This window comes from Mustela nigripes, chromosome 4 (assembly GCF_022355385.1).
Source record: "Mustela nigripes isolate SB6536 chromosome 4, MUSNIG.SB6536, whole genome shotgun sequence".
NCBI classification, from domain to species: domain Eukaryota; kingdom Metazoa; phylum Chordata; class Mammalia; order Carnivora; family Mustelidae; genus Mustela; species Mustela nigripes.
The window spans coordinates 176,002,077-176,021,990 of NC_081560.1; the positions used below are offsets into that span (position 1 = coordinate 176,002,077).

At 37.7% G+C, this 19,914-nt stretch overlaps 1 protein-coding gene across 2 annotated transcripts in view; it reads right to left on the reverse strand.

The window, feature by feature from the left end:
- The window catches only part of CCDC186 (coiled-coil domain containing 186), a 53,217-nt gene that overhangs the window by 11,129 nt on the left and 22,174 nt on the right, over window positions 1-19,914 (reverse strand). For both annotated transcript variants that reach the window (XM_059398644.1, XM_059398643.1), the window contains 7 exons: window positions 15,480-15,692; window positions 14,336-14,455; window positions 5,973-6,077; window positions 5,428-5,526; window positions 5,173-5,259; window positions 3,978-4,120; window positions 676-931 (listed from right to left, as the gene is read on the reverse strand). In XM_059398644.1, the coding sequence (XP_059254627.1) occupies window positions 676-931; window positions 3,978-4,120; window positions 5,173-5,259; window positions 5,428-5,526; window positions 5,973-6,077; window positions 14,336-14,455; window positions 15,480-15,692 (1,023 nt within the window). The remainder of the gene's footprint in view (window positions 1-675; window positions 932-3,977; window positions 4,121-5,172; window positions 5,260-5,427; window positions 5,527-5,972; window positions 6,078-14,335; window positions 14,456-15,479; window positions 15,693-19,914) is intronic.

Below are 19,914 nucleotides of genomic sequence, written 5' to 3' on the forward strand. Positions count from 1 at the left end.
ACATGCAAAACAGTCTATGTCAGAGGTCTCTATTTTGGACTAACATCTCAAATTATTTTCATGAGTAACTTGAAGATACTTTGATAACTGAGAAATATTAAACTGTTTTAAACTATAAAAATATAGAAATTTGAAATACTTTAAAAAATATATAGTAATTCCAGGGGTGCCTATGTGGCTCAATCAGTTGAATGTCCAACTCTTGATTTGGCTCAGGTCACGATCTCGGGGTCAGGAGATCGGGCTCTGTGTCAGACTCTGTACTCAGCGGGAGTCTGCTTGAGATTCCTTCCCTCTGCTCCTCCCCTCTTACATGCATACTCTCTAAAATAAATGAATAAATCTTTTTTTATACACACACATATGTAGTAATTCCAGTTACTAAAGACAAAAACCATGTTTTTCTTATATTCAAAAGTGAAACACTTTTTCAAGCATTTTAAGGAGGTATTTGGTTATAAATTCTATAAATATGAGGGAAAAAGGACACTCTAAACCAGTTGGAAGGAAAAACTGACACTTCTTACAGCATTTGAAATTTCCAGAAAATCAGACCAATTAAAAAAAATTAAAAAAAGAGTTCAACTTAACTACCAGTTGGTTAATGCTAACAGGAAAATTTAATTTGTGCTTCTTGTAGGTTGCTTTAGAAGTTAAATGTAAATGTATACTTACCAAATTAGTATTTGTCTGTTTCATTTGTTCACATTGACTTTGTAACTGACTTTCACTATAGGAAAGCTTATCGAATTGTGACTGCAAAGAATTGGATTCAGATTGGAGTTGTGCATTCTTACTAGTGAGCTTTTCTGTAAATAGTAGCAACTCAGATTCTCTTTTCCTACTGCCTTCGATGTCTTTTTGTAGGTCATTAATCAAAGAATTAAGACTTTCCACTTCTTCCTTCAAATTTTCAATTTCTTGTTTACCTCTAAAAAACAAAGTTTATACTTAAGAAAAAATAAACTACTAAAAGACATTACATTAATGGCTTGGGATTTCCATCTAATAAAATACTTTATAAAGATAGTTTTATTCATCCAATTTATTTGGATTTGTAGGACTACCTAATAATACACGCTAGAAACTAAGAGCTGCGAGATAAGTAGGACTGACATGGGCCCTGCTTTCAAAGAGCTTTTAGTCAAGTAAGGAAATTACATAGGTGATAAAACATTTTTGAAGATGAAAGCACAGAGTGGGTTGCCTAACCTAGTATAAGTGATGTTTAAACGAATAAAGTAGGGGCTAGCAAACTTCTCCTGTAAAAGGCCCAGACAGTAAACAATTTAAGTTTCTATAGCATATCGTCTTTGCGGCAAGCGTTCAAACCCTGCTGCTGCAGTGTGAAAGCAGCCACAGATAATTCATGAAGGAATGAGAGTAGCTGTGTTCCAAAAAAAAAATGATTTACAAAAAAAGGCAGTGGGCTGGATTTGGCTCATGGGCCACAGTTTGCTACTTCCTGATCTGAAGAAAAAGTAGGAGTGAGTGGAACAACAAAATATGTTCCAGGTAGAAGAAACAGGATGTGCTAGATCTAGGAGAGAACGAGAATGACTTTCTTGTTGGCACTAACAAATACATGTTCTACGCTGATGAAGATTAGGATGGCACTATATTCCCAGCACTTAATACAGCACATGCTCACAGAAGACAACCAATCCACATTTGGAAACAACTATTGCTGAAACCCAAGAGTGCAAAAAGGGAAGGCACAGAGGGAGAAGCAAGGTCACTGATGCTCTTTCAAAATCATGCCGTGGCATCTGAACTTACTGGACAGTCCCTGAGGCAATGGGAAAGCACTGAAAGGTTTTAAGATTTCTTTTTAAAAAAATTATGTTGGGGCGTCTGGGTGGCTCAGTGGGTTAAAGCCTCTGTCTTTGGCTCAGGTCATGATCCCAGGGTCCTGGGATCGAGCCCCACATCGGGCTCTCTGCTCAGCGGGGAGCCTGCTTCCCCCGTCCCTCTGCCTGCCTCTCTGCCTACTTGTGATCTCTGTCAAATAAATAAATAAAATCTTAAGAAAAAAGATTATGCTAACTGCAGTGTAGGAAATGGATTACAAGGGAAGCAAAAAACAAAACAAAACAAAACAAAACAAAAAACCTCAACAAAACCTAGAAGCTGTGGTAGTTTTCCAGATGAACAAATAATGGCAGCAGCGGTGGGGGTGTGAAAAAGAAATGAACTTGAAAGATACTGAAGAGTTAGCACCAATACTACTCTGTGACTGGTTAGATGTATGAGGGGAAGGAGAGGAGAACCAAGGAGGATGCGCAGGTTCCTGGGCTGGAAAACCATGTGGATGCTGCACTCATCACTCACCTTGGGAACCTCAGAGGAGTCTATTTATGGGTGGGACGGATGAATCAGTTTGGAACATATTAAAGTCTGAAGTGCTTTTGACACTTGTATGTCTGGGGCTGAGCCAAAAGGGCTGAAGATAATGACTTGAAGATCCTGTAGCACACTACAGGAATAGTTAGGACCACTCAGGGTATGACAAAATAGTAACAAAATAGGTATATGACAAAGAGAAGGCTGCCAAGGAGACTGAGAAAAGGAGTGGCCAGAAAGTGGGGAGGAACACCAGGAAAGCATGATATGAAGTCAAAGGAACAGACAATGTTAAGAAAGATAATGGGCTTAATGGTTTTAATACTGAATATTCAAGCAAGGCTTAGTCCGAGAAGCATCTGCTAGATTTAAGGAGGCATTAGCAGTTTTTAATGGGATCTTGGGTAGAAGCTAGGCTGAAGTGAAGGGGGAAAGAGAGACAAAGGAAGTGAAAGCATGGAGGAGGGGTATAGATTTTACAACAATGTTTGGCTCTGAAGGACAGAAAAAAGTGGGGAAACATCACAGCAGTTTTGACATTTCTAATAACAAAAGGTAGAAAAACAAAAAGTAGAGAGAAGTAAAAGATAAAGGATAAAGAAGAAATAATCCAGGAAGCCCCCGAGAAGGCAAAAGAGCTTGGGATCCACAGAAGTAGAGAGAGCAGTTCCGTTCACAGGGAACGGGAACATTTATTCTGTAACAACAGAAGAGAAGAAGAATGGTTGCAGATGCAAGTTCATAAAACAGACAGAAGGAGGTTGTATGAACAATTACCTGCAGCTCCCATTTCTCCTGTGAAATAAAAAAGAGGTAACCTCCTGCCAAGAGTAAATACTGAGTAAATTAAAAGTAAAATATAAGACAATTGAAAATAATAAAGCTATAAGTATCTTCCTAAGAAAAAAAAAAAAAAAAGAGTAAATACTGAGGAGAGGGAGACCAGAAGTGTGAACAATGAAGGAATGTCTGGAATAGATGCTTCAAGGTGGGGGAGAGGCGGTGACTAGAAAATACGATAGGATTAGAGGTCATTTAACACTTCCAGTTGAGGTTGCTAACCATGGATGCATCACAGCACCAACCTGAATATGGTGAGGATTTTTAGGAATATTGAGCAGCAGCCTTTGGTACGATATGAAAAAGAAGGTATTTGGATTCAGGCTCAATCCAGGCTCTGCCAGGTGATGTCATGAGTAGAGTTTAGCTAAATGGCTCTACAAGAAGCCAAGGAATAATGTCAGCTCCTGACCTAGCGCTACGATACACACAAAGATACACATATACATATATATCTACCTTTTAGAAATAAGTACTGTAAGTAGCATAATTTGAACATTAAAGAATGGATTAAGAAACTAAAATCCATTGTTTTATAAATCGCTACTTCAAATACTTAGTGAATATAAACTTTGATTTTTAGAAGCCATAAATAATAGGAACTTCAAAGATAACCCAAAAAGTTCAAATGAAAACAGGAATTTTAAATTTTTTTAAGGGATTTTAAATTTTTTAGCTAGTAAAATTATAAAATTATTCTTGTTTAATGTAATAATTACATTTAATAACAGAATCTTGAGATAGAATTAAAAAGCCTATTGATTAGCATAAAACACAAGTTGCTTGGTTTATACCTTTGATGCTGCTCCTGTATCTGATCCACAATTTTCACTTTGTCCAATAAATTCTGAATTTCAGCTTTCTGGCGATTAATAATTTCCTTATATTTGGATAACTCATCTTCTGTTCTTAATCGTTCATCTTCTAGACATTTCACCTATCAATATCATAACCAAAGTAGATTATCAACAGTATTTTCTTGTTCCTTAATTACTTCATTAGTGATTATATATTAATAATCCAAGCTAGGGGCTCCGGGTGGCTCGGTAAGTTAAGCATCAGACTCTTGATTTTGGCTCTGGTCCTGATCTCAGGGTTGTGAAACTGCGCCTCACATCGGGATCCATACTGAGATTCTTTCAGCTTGAGATTCTTTCCTTTTCTTTCCCTCTACCCTCCCCCACCACTCCCATGCCTGTGCACTCGTTCTGGCTCTTGCTTAAAAAAACAAAACAAAAAACAACTAAGCTAAATTCTGGAACAGGATTAATTAATGTGAAGAAAATGTAATGGGACGGTAACAGTCCTGATTAACAGTCTCTGATTTCTTGTGATTTAGTCACAGGAGTTTCAGCGTGTCACATTATTTTTGCTGAATCTCCATATCCTCACCTGAAAACAAGATATACCTTCCCCATCTACCTCAAAGAACTGGCACAGAGAACAAATGGAAAGGCACATGAAGGACACTCTGAAAATTATTAAATGATGGTAAATTCAAGGTGGAAACTTAAAAGCCTATTTCTAAAGAAATGCATGATATACAATGATATTTCACATTCATATGAAAAGGAATGCTATTTTTACAATGAACACTATACTAGATTGTTAGAAATTAAAACTGTACAAGACTATACAGGAGAAATATAAAGTCTATTATTTTCTGTCACATAACATTTCTAAAGTCCAACTACCTCACCAATTAATTTGCCGGAAGACTGCCTTGCAGTAGGGGCCCAGGATAAGTGACAGAAAACAGAAAATGTGCTATAAAACAGGAATGTCTGGCAAATACTTCAAAGGGACCAAAGTGAAAGACATTTTCATTTCAACAAAGAGTCCATTTTACTGTTAGGAAATTGGTATTCTACTCTCTGAGTTCTTTCTTTCAGAATGAAAGTGTTTCCCCAACACTTAAAAAAATCAGAAGGAATCTAAAATTAAAGATATTTACCCTTCCTCTGAAACCAAGACTGGAGATTTCCTTACCTTTGTTCTCAGTGTTCGTAGTTCATCCATACCCTCCTTAAACGTCCTCTTCAGATCTTCCAGTTCTTTTATTTTGGCGTGATGCATCTTTTAAAAGGTTTAAAAGAAACCACAAGTCATTATGTACTAAACAAGACCTAAAATTTATTGCCTATTCCTTCAAAAAGGCCTTCAAAGTGGGTGACACCACTCATTCTTTCTCTCCCTCTGTATTTATTGCCCAATTCAGGGTATGTAAAGAACAAAGCCACTCACCTCTAGCTGGTCAGATTTTTCTTGCATTTGTTTTTCAAGTTCTCCTTTTGTGACTCTAAGCTTGGCATCAAGCTCATTGGATTTAATTTCTTCTGACTCCTAATGGCAAGGAAATGAAAATGTGGGGCTGGATTTTTAAAGTTTTATACTTTGGAAAGTGAAGGCGTTCGCAAATTGTGAAATGTATATCTTAGGATTTAAAAATTACTAGTACTCAAAAGATTTTAAATATGTCAATTCTTCATGAACAAGAATAGCACCTAAGATATATAACATAATACAGAATGGGTTTTAGGTTACACATTTCCTTGTATTCTTCATTCTGCTGATATATTCTAGTGTTTTTATTTGGTTAAAAACTTCTCTAATAAGATCTCTAGTTAAGCTGCAAGTACTTTACCACAGGAAATAACCTGCCATTTATTTAACTGCCCTAGCAAATCCATTCCACACTTCAAATATTACAGATACAAAACATTAATGAAGCAAGAGTACTGACATTTGGTGCAATTTTGTTACTAATCTATTTGAAAAGTTAAGCATACCTGATATGTTTTTATCATATCCTGACAATTTTTTCTTATCTGATCAGCTTCTTCCTTTGCTTGAGTTAGCTTTGTTGTTGTTTCTTTGAGTTTATCTTTGGTTTCCTGCATTGATAAAAAGATAGTGTGAGATAAGAAAAGATACATATTGGTCTCTACCCCAGTCCCTTACACAAAGTTCCTAAACCCCTTGTCATTTCCTAAGTTGAAAGAACACTAAGACCATCTCTTATTGCAGTACTGGTTTTTACCTCTGTTCCTGACACAGGGTTCTTGAAAACCTTGTGATTTCCTGGGTGGCAAGAGTGTCTTTTGTTCTAATGAGGCGCCTGTGGGTAGGCTCCCGCATGCAGGCTGGTCACCAGAAAGACCAACTCATGATTAGCAGTCTGGAATCCAGCTCCCGAAGGAGTTGATGATTGATCATTGATCATTCCTTCATAATAAACCCTCCATAAAATCCCAAAGTATGGGGTTCAGAGAGCTTCCAGGCTGCCAAGTACAACCACGTTGAGAGCGTGATGTACCTCCAACTCCACAGGGACAGAAGAACCTACGCTTGGGACCCTCCCAGACCTTACTCTATACATAGCTCTTCATTTGGTTGTTCATCTGTATCCTTTATCATACCCTTTAATAACATGATAAATATAAATGCTTCCGAGTTCTTTAAGCAAGTCTTCAAACCCAAAGAGGGGGGTTGCTAGAACTTCTGTTCTATAGCTGGCTACAGGTGCCTGGCCTTGTGGCTGGCATCTGAAGTATGTGCGTGGCAGGGATCTGGGGGGACCTTCTTGTACGAATGAGCCTTAATCTGTGGGATCCAATGCTATCTCCAGGTGGATGTGTCAGAGTCAAGTGAAACTGTAGGACAGCCAGGCGGTATTGCAGAGAATTCCTTGTGGTAGGGGAAAACCTCCACACGACTGGTGACCAGAAGTGTCAGAAATGAAGTGTTCCTTGTAAAAGTAAACGAGATTCACAGGGAAGAAACACACAGTAGGGAGAACTGGGTTCTTCCCTACACTGGAGAGGGAAAACAGTCTGTCCTCCTCCTTCATAGACAGTGACAAGGTTAAGCCCAGTAATGTGATGATGGTAAGAACAACGACCAGAGTAGTCCTGGCACTGCTACTGAAGGGTTGGATTGTATTCCAGAAATAACAATGCTTCTGACAAAAAACCGAAGTGGATTGTGCAGTTAACCGATAGCCATTAAGTTAAATTTGATAGTTTTCAGTAAATCACTAGAAGTAATTAAGCTGGTAAGACAAGAAGAACACACTGTTAATAGATCTTCCATAAAGCCATGTGTGAGTGATAACGGCTCACACATAAAATATAATTCTTTGCTTTACAGCCATGGTATCTATTCGAAGATGTCTTTTTTTGGGGGGGGGGGGGGATAGAGAGGGAACACAAGCAGGGGGAGTGGGAGAGGGAGAGGCAGGCTTCTTGCTGACCACTAAGGGCTCAATCCCAGGACCCTGGGATCATGACCTGAGCCAAAGGTAGATGCTTAACAATGGAGCCACCCAGGCCCCCTATTCAAAACCGTCTTCTAGATCCATGCTGCAATTTGGTTTCTGTTCTTCAACACTCCCCTAAAATATCAAATCTGAAGATTTTCTAGGGATTACTTTCTCATCAAGTTCAATTACTCTCTCTCATTTGCTATTCTTGACTTACTTGCTGCAGTTCTGACCACACCTGACTCGCTGGATATTCTTCCTCTGTTTCTATTACAAGACCACATACTACTGTTTTTCCCCTTTCCATTGTTGTCTTTTCTGCCTCAACTGGCTTTCTGATTCCTGTGGCAATTTTCCAAATAAAGCCCTGCTCTGCAGCTCTTTTTCCACAGTTCTTCAGATCACCCCCCAGTCCCAGGTCCTGGGCTCTCATGTGGATTTGAAATGAGGGTTTAGGTACCACCTCCTAGTAGCTGCCCTTCAGAAAAGGGTAGAAGCTGCTATACTGCCTTCCACAGACAGAGTCCAGGCCAGTCCTGGATCAGAATAATTGATACTCTGTTCTGCAGCTTACATGTTTCCCCCACTGAGGACACAGCTTCTGGACAGCATCTAGCTTAGCACTTGCCACATACTCGTTGTTCATGTGGTATTTGCTGACTCTATGAAAGAATCACTAATATAAGCCTTTGGTCTAGGGAGGCTGGTCTTCCTAAACATCAATACTCATCTCCCATTTTTCCTTTTTTCTTAATGTTCCTCCACTTGGAATGTTTCTCTTCATCTTTTGAACCAGCTAAATTGCATCCATATTCACACACTACTTCTTTTATGTCATTTTTTGGAAAGTCTATCACACAATTAAGTACTTCCAGTTGCTGATCCTTTAATCAGAACTTGTGGGTTTTTATTTTCTCTTAAGATTGTATTTATGTGTGAGAGAGTCAGTGCATGCAAACGAGCAGGGGGAGTGGGAGAGGGAGAAGCAGACGCCCTGCTGAGCAGGGATCCCAACGTGGTGCTCAATCGCAGGACCCTGAGATCATGACCTGAGCTGAAGGCAGCTGCTTAACGACTGAGCCACCCAGGTGCTCCAAATTTATATGGGTTTTTTTCCCCCACTTCTGTATCATCAATAATTAAAACAGCTTGACACACAGTAGGTACTCACTTCATTCACTCAAAAAATAGCAACTGAGAGATTCCTATAATGCTGAATAATTAATAAGTAAATGATTGAATAAAAGAAAAGTTTTGGTTCAGGGACTATGTTTCATTTATTTACTAAGCACCTGCCATATAAGGCACTGTTCTAAGCTTTGAGGAAATATTTAACTGTAAGACAGATAAAATCTCTACTCTCAGAAAGCTGGTATTCTAATGATCACAGATAATACATAAAACACGTAAGTAAAAATATGTTACATTAGATAATGACAAGTGCTAAGGAGTAAAAACAAAGTAAGGGCACAAGAGGGTTTGAGGGAAGGTACGCAAATTTAGAGAGCCAGGGCAAGTGTCACTGAGAGGTGAGAGATGTGTAAAGACCTGAACGAAATGAGCAAGAAAGGGCACCTGGGTGGCTCAGTAGGTTAAGCCTCAGCCTTCGGCTCAGGTTATAGTCTCAGGGTCCTGGGATTGAGCCCTGTATCAGGCTCTCTGCTCAGCACGAAGCCTGCTTCTCCATCTCTCTCTGCCTGCCTCTCTGTCTACTTGTGATCTATCAAATAAATAAAATTTTTTAAAAATCTTAAAGGATAAAAAAAGAAATGAGCAAGAAGATTTGCTAAGGGACTAGATATGGTGACTGAGAACTGAAGGATAAACCTAAGGTTTCTGGCCCAGGCAACTAAAAGGATGAACTACCATTTATTGAGATGTGAGAGCGATGGAGGGCAGGCACATTACCCACTCTGTTTTACACATGCTCCGTTCAAGATGCCTGTGAGTCACCCAGAAACCAGATGTCAAGTAGTCACCTGAATGTAAGAATCTGGAATTCTGTGTAGAAGTTATAAATCTAGGAATCACTAGCACAGTTTTCTATGCTATGTTTTCCTATGTTTAAAGTTACATGTTTTTCAAGTTCACTAATCTTGTCTTCTGCAGCATCTAATCTTCAGTTAATTCTAATATATTTTTCATCTCACTCAGTGTATCAATCGGGCCTTTTTAAAATCTTCAATGTGTCTCTGTAACAAAGTCATACCTTTATCTATCTTCTTGAATATCTGGAGTATATATATATATTTTTAATATTTTATTTATTATTTATTTATTTGACAGAGAGAGGATCACAAGTAGACAGAGAAGCAGGCAGAGAGAGGGGGGAAGCAGGCTCCCCACTGAGCAGAAAGCCCGATGCGGGGGCTCGATCCCAGGACCCTGAGATCATGACCTGAGCCTAAGGCAGAGGATCAACCCACTGAGCCACCCAGGTGCCCCTGGAGTATATTTTTTATACCTGTTTTAACATCTTTACCGACTTCTTTCATCTATGTCATTTCTGGCTTTGTTTCTATCAGTTGATTTTTCTTTACTTCTCATTATAGGCTATATTTTCCTGTCTCTTTCCATGTCTGGTAATTTTTTATTGGATATCAGACATTGTGAATTTTATGTTCGTAGGTCCTGGAGTACTCACGCACCTGAGTATTTTGGGCTTTCTTCCAGCTACTCTTTGGGCTATTCTGCAAATAACATCATTATTTGAAACAATCTGATTTGAGGCTTTCTTTCAAAGCTTTGCAAGATGGGTCCATAACAGACTGTAGTCTCAGGCTAATTAGTACTCATTGCTGAAACAACACCCTTCTGAGGGTCACTGGATGCCCCATATGTTAAGAGGGCTTTCTCTTGGCTGGGGAAACAGGAACAGTTCCTACCAGGCCTCTGTGACCCCCTACGGGACTGTTGTCCCAACTCCTTTCTGATCGTTTTTTTTCCACCTCTAACTTTCTCACACATATATACTGATCAGTAAGTAGTGAGCTAAATAAAGAACTGAAGGGAACATACTGCAGCTCTCCAAATCTTCCCCTTCTGTGGTACTCTTCTGCCCGACTTTCTATACTTCCGACTCTTGTCTCCTCAATTCCTGGAGATTGCTGGGATCTGTCTGGGTTACTCTTCTTTTGCTGCAACCTGGAAACTATCCAAGCATTACATCTTGCTTGCTTTCCTTCATTCAGAGATCACTGCCCTGTCCTGCCTTTGTTGCCCCAAGCCTAAAAATCTTCATTTATTTTCTTCTTCTTCTTCTTTTTTTTTTTTTAGGTTTTTTAAGGTGGGAGGGTAAACCTAGACCCTGCTATTCCATAATGCAAACACGACAGTCATGGGAGAGTTATAGAACTGAACATAGAATACAGTTTTACTAAGTGAAATAATAGCATAGTTAAAGGGAGCCCTAGCTTCTAATAAGTGGGATTTATGAGTTAACCATTTAAGAATGAAGCTATTGTTGACAACGTGATAACTTTCAGAGAACAGCATAAATAATAAGTAGAAGTGCCTTGTTGAAGGAATATATTATAAAATATACCAACCCCTAGTTGCCCATTTGGTCTACAGCATATTACAGTCTCTTACATCCTACCGGTCTGGATACTGTCTTAATATCCCAGACTCTATTCCTCAAGCTTTCTCTGAAGCAGAAATGACTGGCAAGCACCCAGCTCAGTCAAACCACTGTTTACTACCACATCTCTTTCTGGCTGTTATCTATGATCCAGTGAGATTATTTTTTCCTGGGACCAAGTAGGTAAATAGGTAGCAACCACTAGGTGAGCAAGTATATAAGGCACACTGGGGGAAGTTCTTTACCACACTCAAAATGAAAGTTTTGGGTTTTTTTTTTTCAATATTTTATTTATTTATTTGACAGAGAGAGAGATCACAAATAGGCAGATAGGCAGACAGAAAGAGAGAGGGGGAAGCAGGCTCCCCACTGACCAGAGAGCCCAACCCGGGACTCGATCCCAGGACCCTGGGATCATGACCTGAACTGAAGGCAGAGGCTTTAACCCACTGAGCCACCCAGGTGCCCTGAAAGGCTTTATTTTTATGGGCTAGGTGTTAAAAACACATTTTAGTTTAACTTCCAAGGGAATTTAGGAAGGGGAATAAATGAAATTGTTTCTATTGTTTGACCCAACTGATGATTCTACTAATGACAGAGCTATCCAATCTACTTAGTCTTAGACTTTAATTCTGGTAATCAGACCTGGAGGCCTGATCAGACGTTAATGATCACAATAAATCCAGTAGCCTCCAGAATCTCAGTATAAACACCTACGACTGGGTGTGCAGGGACTAGAAACTAGAGGATACCTGGAGAAAAATTTAAGAAGAGGAGTCTTGGCTCTTGTCCACATTTTAACAGGTAGCCAACACTGCTTAGTCATTAAATCTTGTATTCTCTGATCCAGAGACTCCTTCTCACATCTATTAGGTAAATACATAAAACAGATAGCCAGGATCTCATTCCAGATACTCTCTGAAAGCGATTACTCTGTCCTCTATGACTTTTAGAGTGTCCATACTATTTAATACAGTGCTGTTCACAGGAGAAAACCCAATAAAACACTTGCTGGTTAATAAATGCCTTTAAAAAGAATTGGTAAAGGCATGTCTGGGTGGTTCAGTTGGTTAAGCAGCTAACTCTTGATTTCAGCTCAGGTCATGGACCAGGGTCCTGGGATCAAGATCTAATTTGGGCTCAACACTTGAAAGAGAGTCTGCTTGAGGATTCTCTCTCCCTCTCTCTCTGCCCCTCCCCACTGAATGCACACTTTCTCTAAAATAAAACAAATCTTTTTAAAAAATGTAAACGTGCAAACAAAAAAAGAACTGGTAAATTTCTAATTTTCACATACTAGGGCAATATGCTTGCTATTTTCACTTTCTAGCAATCCATACAATGTAACCTTAGTATGTCAGTCTTTTTTTTTTTTTTTTTTTAAGTATGTCAGTCTTAAGACATTTGTCTTAACCTACTTACAGAGTATCTGGTTTCATCTGACCTGAAAGTCGTTATTAAATATCTATTATCACCCATTTATTAATACATATGGTCACAGAAGACCAAATTTTAGTCTTTCACTCTCCAATGCTAGCATTCTAATAGGTTTCAGGATCCTGTCTCTTAGGGCTATAGATGATGAGGAGAAAAGTGCCACAGATATTAGATATGACCCAGTATTATGTTCTGATCTTGAAGGAAATCAGGTAGTTTAGAAATTATTATCATACTGCAGAACAGGGAGTTTTAGTTCTTCATTCTGTAACTGAAAGTAAAGGAAAATTTTAAATGATTTATAGCTCTATGGGAACTGCAAGGATTTTTGCCTTTACTCCCTTCTGACAATTCCTTCCCCAATATTTGGTAGAGATCAGCAGTCAGTCCAGAACTTGAGGAGAGCTGCTGTTCTCTATTCTTTGATTACTGTCAACACAGACATTTCTCCCTACAGTTTTCTGTGATAATATCTGATAATATTATATGCAAAAATGTCCAAATGTTATTAACAATTCTGCTGACTTAGAAGAAGTTAATGAGGGGCATTTGGGTAGTACAGTGGGTTGAGCCTCTGCCTTTGGCTCGGGTCACGATCTCAGGGTCCTGGGATCAGGCCCCACATCGGGCTCCCTGCTCAGCGGAGAGCCTGCTTCTCCCCCTCTCTCTGACTGCTGTTCTGCTTACTTGTGATCTCTCTCTGTCAAATAAATAAATAAAAATCTTAAAAAAAGAAAAAAAGATTAGGTTGGAGGAAATATTAAAAAAAAGTATTTACTGAGATAATCTATGATTATGATTTGAAACAATACCATTAGCCCTATTTTTGAAAACTTGGGAGATGTTATAACATTGCTCTTCTACTTAAATATTTCAGAGTTGTTCTTTTCCTTCACATTCTATCATCTTCAGATTTTTATTAATTCTTATACAAGTTCAGATAGTGCTTAAAATGGCACAAGGTACCAGCCTTTATGATCATTTTTCATTACATTACTTTTTTTTAATGATATTCATTAGGCATAATACCAATAGAATTATATTTATAATAAACAGATATGGAAACACTCTTTTAGCATCACTGATATTTTTTAAATTTCCAGAGTTTGCTTTCTATTTTGACAACCTACAGACTCTCCTCTTTCCCCCAAATTTCTGACAATGTGTAATATAAAATACAGATACCAAGAATTGCTTAAAGAACAAAGTCAGTTTTGGAATTGTAAATAATGAATGATAAAATTTAGTATTTTTTTTTTACAATTTATGACAAAATAGAACATTCTAATTTAAGATGTAAATCACACAAGGAAATATCTTTTCACAATCACCAAACATTTAAGCCCAATCTATCCCATAGAAGTCACTAAATTAAGCTTTATGCCTTATTATCTTTACTGCATTTTTTTTTTTTTAAAGATTTTATTTATTTATTTGACAGAGAGAGACCACAAGTAGGCAGACAGGCAGGCAGAAAGAGAGAGAGGAGGAAGCAGGCTCCCCGCTGAGCAGAGAGCCCGATGCAGGACTCGATCCCAGGACCCCGAGACCATGACCTGAGCCGAAGGCAGCGGCCCAACCCACTGAGCCACCCAGGCGCCCCTGCATTTGCTTTTTAAAAGATTTATTCATTTTAGAGAGAAAGTGCATGTCCACGCACGCAGGGGTCAGGCAGAGGGAGAGGGAGAGAGAGTCCCACGCAGACTTCGAGCTGAGCATGAAGCCTGATATGGGGTTCTACCTCCTGACCCTGAGGATCACAGCCTGAGATGAAATCAAGAGTCCGTCACTTAACTGACTGAGCCCCCCAGGTTCCCCTGCATTTGCTCTTAAAACTGGTTCTGATAATTTTTCCACTGCATTACAATACTTACCTTGTGTGAATCCATTTCTGCTTTTAATTTGTTTTGTGCCCATTTTACTTTAATGACATGAGAGTTGATATCTTCCTTTAATTTGTCAATTTCTCTGGTGAGTCTAGTAGTTTCACTTTCCTAAAACAATATCACTAGGTCATGTTTTTTCATTTAAACCATCAATCAATTACTTGTTCATCTTTTATACCTCCTCAAAATAATCAGTTTAATAACACTATATTTGAGGGTTAGCATACTATGACCACCATAAACCTAATTCAAAGTTCAAATGATAAGAGAGTAGCAAAACCCTAAATCCAATCAATAGACATAAGATGGTTAACATTTATTTCAAACAACCAGATATGTTGCAAGAACAAGTACACCTTTATGATTCTTCTCACTGGCTGGCATTAAGGTGAAATACAAATTAAATTTTTCTAGAATTCCTGAGAACAATGACAACATTCCTGGACTAAAAGTTAATTAATAAAAAAAATAACATTATCAAGAAATGATAATTGACTAGAAATAAGACCACGCCATGAGGCTGCTAGTTAAGAGCAAGGACTCTGGAATGCTCAGTAATTAAATTTCTTTGGGAAGCATTTAAAGAGAACATGTTTTTCTTTAAAAAAAAAAAAAATTCTATTCTATGATAAATAAGTGTTACATTAAGATTCCAATCAAAATACACGGTTCTCACTGAAAAACTCTTCATATCTTGATCCTACTATGTATGTATTTTACCAAAATAAAATGTTCTTTTGGAGCAGAAACTCATTTCTTCAATAGATAGATATTAAAAGAAAGTTTTTAAAAACTATCAAGAAAAAGTTATTTAATAAACAACATGTATCAATATCTCATTTTTCCCAGCAAAAACCTTTTCAAAACATGTAACAAGATACTAAATTAGATGCTAAATAATATAAATTATAATATAAATATATATTAAAAATATAAAAATATATCAAATATATCAAACATAAAACATAAATATGTAATATAATATAAATAATAAGACCCTAAAGCATTCATGTTCTCAGAAGGTAAATTAACAAAAACAACTTTATGTGTAATAGTGAATTTAACCACATAGTTATGATAAGGAAAAGCAAAAAGAATAAATTTCAACTCAGTACACCACCACAATTTATACCTTTGTCTCATACAGCTGGTGCAACCGTCCTTTCTCCTGAGAAAGCTGCTTAATTTTGTTAGTGTTTTTCTCAGATTCTTTATTCGCATCTCTGAGTTTTCTTTCAAGTATCTCTTTTTCCTTTCGAAGATCTAAAGATTCCTTCTCCCCTCTTACGTACTTCATTACCATTGCTTCTTTTTCCTGGCGTGCCTCTTCACATATTTTGTTGGCCTTTGAAAAATATCCAGCATTAATAAAAATTTTTTAGAAACCAAAATAAAAAATATTTTTTGTAATATTACCAATGTATTTTCTGTTTTTTGCACAACATTCCTAGGACGTGTGTCATGAAATTTTTTAATGAAAGGAAAAATTAAAAATCACAGGAAAATGATACAGTGAACAAATTAGTATCACTAATACTTGTTTTTACTTTTTTTTTCTTTTTTTTTTTTTACTTTGGCTGACATAGTTGGTACTTTCTGTTTACTCCTCCAGATCCACTTTTCTACTCTTCCTATCCCACACTATGCTTTGGGAAGATGGCTACCATGGACTGTATCAATAAGGTTCCTTGCCCCTGTAACTTCCAGCCAGTCAAAAAGAAGGCACCAGTACAGACCAAGAATGAGATCTGGCTCCTCCAAAATCACAACAGGTTGGCTCAAGGCCACTGATGAAGTCAGGTGCCTTTACCATACAATTAGCCACTCTGAGTAGCACTACCTGTTCCCTTTAGCTCAAAGAGTAACAATGGCTTCTCAAGCACCACAGGACCCTGCATTTTTCCCTTTGGGCCCCCTATACCTTATCTATACCTTTTGTAAAGAGTCCTTTAATTAAATTTTCAAATCAGCAGTTTCTGTTTTCTGTCAGGACCCTGACTGTATGGCTGACAACTCCTAAAATCTAAAAAATCTTAGCTCCCTTGCAAAAAGTAAGTAACTATATGCTAATTAACCATTTGACTTCATGTATATGAAAAACTTTCTAAAGTATTTTACTTAATGGGGTGCCTGGGAGGCTCACTGGTTAAGTGTAGGTTCATGATCTCAGGGTTCTGGGACTGAGCCCACATAGGCGGGCTCCCTGCTCAGCAGGGGGTCTGCTTCTTCCTCTCTCTCTCTTCCTCCCTCATGTGCTCTCTCGCTCAAATAAATAAAATCTCTAAAAAAGAAAAAATAAAAAGTATTTCACTTAATAAAAAAATACCTAATTGGACTAAATGTGACATCTATATACTCTTAAAATTCTGTTTTCTAAATGTGACATCTATACACTTAAAATTCTGTTTTAATATAAGCTGATACTCCATATTCTGAAGTTCTATGCAATGAAACTTTTACAGAAAACCCTTCATTTAACTACATTTAAATTCACAATTTGCAAATATGATGGAGCACATATTTACATTATAAAAGATAGAACCTTAAACTTTAGGGATTTTCAATGGTATCTAGTAATAAATGCCAACTGATGCTATAACTGAATTGAAGATGGTAAAATGTTAAGAGAATGTAGGAAAAGCTCCCATGCTCTGATGAAAACTGAAAATAATGTCTCATGAAGTTTCCTATAAAGCTGATGAGCATATCCAGTCAACACAGAATACTATACATAGAAGTACCTTTTTAAATTGTACAATTGGGATTTTCCCCCCACTGAAATAGCTTACTAATTTTCTAGAGAAATTAAGGGAAACACTGGAATAGGAACATCAGAGATCCCTGAGGATTTCACAATGTAATTGTGAGCAAGGACTGAGAAAACTGTACTGGAACTGGTTTAAAGAATTAGCTATGTTTTTTAGATAACTGAATAGCTATCTTTAGAAAAGGTAATTAATTATAACATCAAATTAAAAAGAAGTCTGGATTCATAGGCTGATGCTCAGAAACATACTGGCTTTTAGAAATAAGGTAAGTTGTGGTTTCTGTCCCAGAAGAGCTCACTCCCCAGTGTTAACAACATATAAACAAAACATCTACACATTACATGCACAACATATATACATAAAATGTACAAAGAAATGCGAAAATGCCTAAAGGTATAAAATAGCATGACTTTCTAGAGGATACCAAGACATTCTGTAGGATTTAATTTTGGCCTGTTAGTTGGGACTGGGGAGGAAGTAGTTTGAAATAGACTAGTACAGATTAAATCTTCAAAGGAAGAAGGGCTCCTCTTATTGTGCTAATGAGTTGAAATTTTATCCAATAGGCAACGGGAAGCCAAAAGATTTATAAAATGGAAACTTTTATTAAATGTATGTTTTAGTAAGATAACTGGGGGCAGGATGGAGGCATCACTGAAATTGAGAGGCAGAAAAACCAGAAAAGGGACAGATAAAGTAAAATATCACAAGGTTCTTGACTATAGCAGGGATGTCCTGTTACTCAGTCATCCATGGATCAGCTGCAAAGGAATAACCTGGAGTAAAAGTTCATGTTTCTAGGTTTCAACCCAAACAATGGCAGCACCTGCCTCCCAGAACTGCTGGAGTACTGACGATACAGTAACTACTACTTAAGCTTCCACAGAAAGTCAGTCCATTTACCATACAGATAAAGGAAGAAGAGCCAGTAAATCTTTGGATTTGACCAGCTTAAGACATATACCATTGACTTGGAAGACCATAAAGAAAGCATGAATAAGATAATCAACAGGATTCAACAGCCGGTTAAAATTAAAATAATGAAATATGGCAGATAAACTATCCCCATCAAAACACCAAAAGTTTTAGATGAAATATAAGAAACATCCTTTTGGTTTTTTTTAAGATTCATTTATTTGAGAGACAGGGAGACCATGCACACACGTGCGGGGGAGGGGCAGATGGAGAGGGAGAGAAGCACTCCCCACTGAGCCTGGAACCCACTGGAGGCTCCATCCCACAATCTCACATCCGTGAGACTACAATGTGAGATGAAACCAAGAGTAGGACACTCAACTGACTGAACCACCCAGGCGCCCCACAAACATCCTTTTAATAAACAGTTGAGCTCTCAAGAAAGTATGAGAAACTCCCCAGGGCCAAAGAAGCTAGAGGAACCAGGAATCCAGAATGGAATGCTACACGCCTGAACTCTTCATTGCCCTGCAGACATTTCTCAATACCAGGCCATGGGGAGATAAAGGGAACATGCCATAAATTCCCTGAGAATTTATAAATTTATACCCTTGTAAGTCTGAGGTTCAAATTCATTCTACCTATCTAGTCTGAGAAATGGAAAAACTTCAAGCTGGAAAATTAAACTGGGGAATGTACTGTGTGTGTGTGTGTGTGTGTGTGTGTGTGTGTAAGTAAATATGCACACTCATACTTGGAATCTATTTCTAAGTAAAATTTATAAGGTTTGGTGACTCTACGTGAAGGATAAACTAGTGTTCATTTTGCTATTCCTTTACCTTTTTATGGGCTTGAAAACTCAAAAAGTTGAGAGGAAAAGGTAGGGGTAAAAAAGAAGGAAGGAGATGTAGAAATATTTAAATGAAATAATCTCGAAAATCTACATAATAATACCCACCTCTTAGCATCATTGTGAAGATGAAATAAATTGCAAAGTGTTTTTTAAACAAGGCCTGGCACATAGCTAAATCTCAAAATATTAGCCTCTATTAGTAACTTCACCTAAATTCTTCATCATTATAGAAGCAACAGTTACATAGTGGTGAATGCAACATGTTGGCCATTTTTTTAAAAGGAGTGGAATGAAGGAGTAAATCCGGGAATACATACATGCTTGTCTACGCAACAAACATTTGGGGAAGAACACACAGGAAAGTGGCAGCAATGGATACCTCTGGGAAGGGGGAAAATGGAAGAAAAGGTTTGGAAGAAGACTCATTTTTTAACTCTTTGAGTTGTTACGGTGTATATCCAACTACTATTCTGTTTTTATTCTAAAACAAACTTCAAAGAATATACTGTTTAAAAAGCTTACCAATTGGTTCTAGTTAGCGGCTATTTTTGAGTTTACTGACATCGTAAGGTCTCATCTTATTTCTCTTCAGTTAGTACAAAAAGTTTGAGAACTAATAGCATAGGTTTGAAATCATCATATTGAAAAGAATCACTGAAATAAAGGTTGAGGTTCATCTGTTTCCTAAAGTCCTTCCAGAAAGCTACTTATGGGGCACCAGGGTGGCTCAGTCGGTTAAATGTCTGCCTTGAGGTCAGGTCATAATCCCAGGGTCCTGGGATTGAGTCCCACATTAGGCTCCCTGCTCATGGGAGAGCCTGCTTCTCCTTTTCCCTCTGCTGCTCTGCCTTCTTGTGCTATCTCTCCATCAAATAAATAAATAAAATCTTTAAAAAAAAAAAAAAAGGAAAGAAAGCTACCTATGATAGTAGCTTCAGGGTAGAGAGAACAGGATCCATCTCATTAACAGTGTTAGCAGTCAGTTAATACTTTCTGATTCAATTCACCATAAAGACGAACAGTTGTCAGGC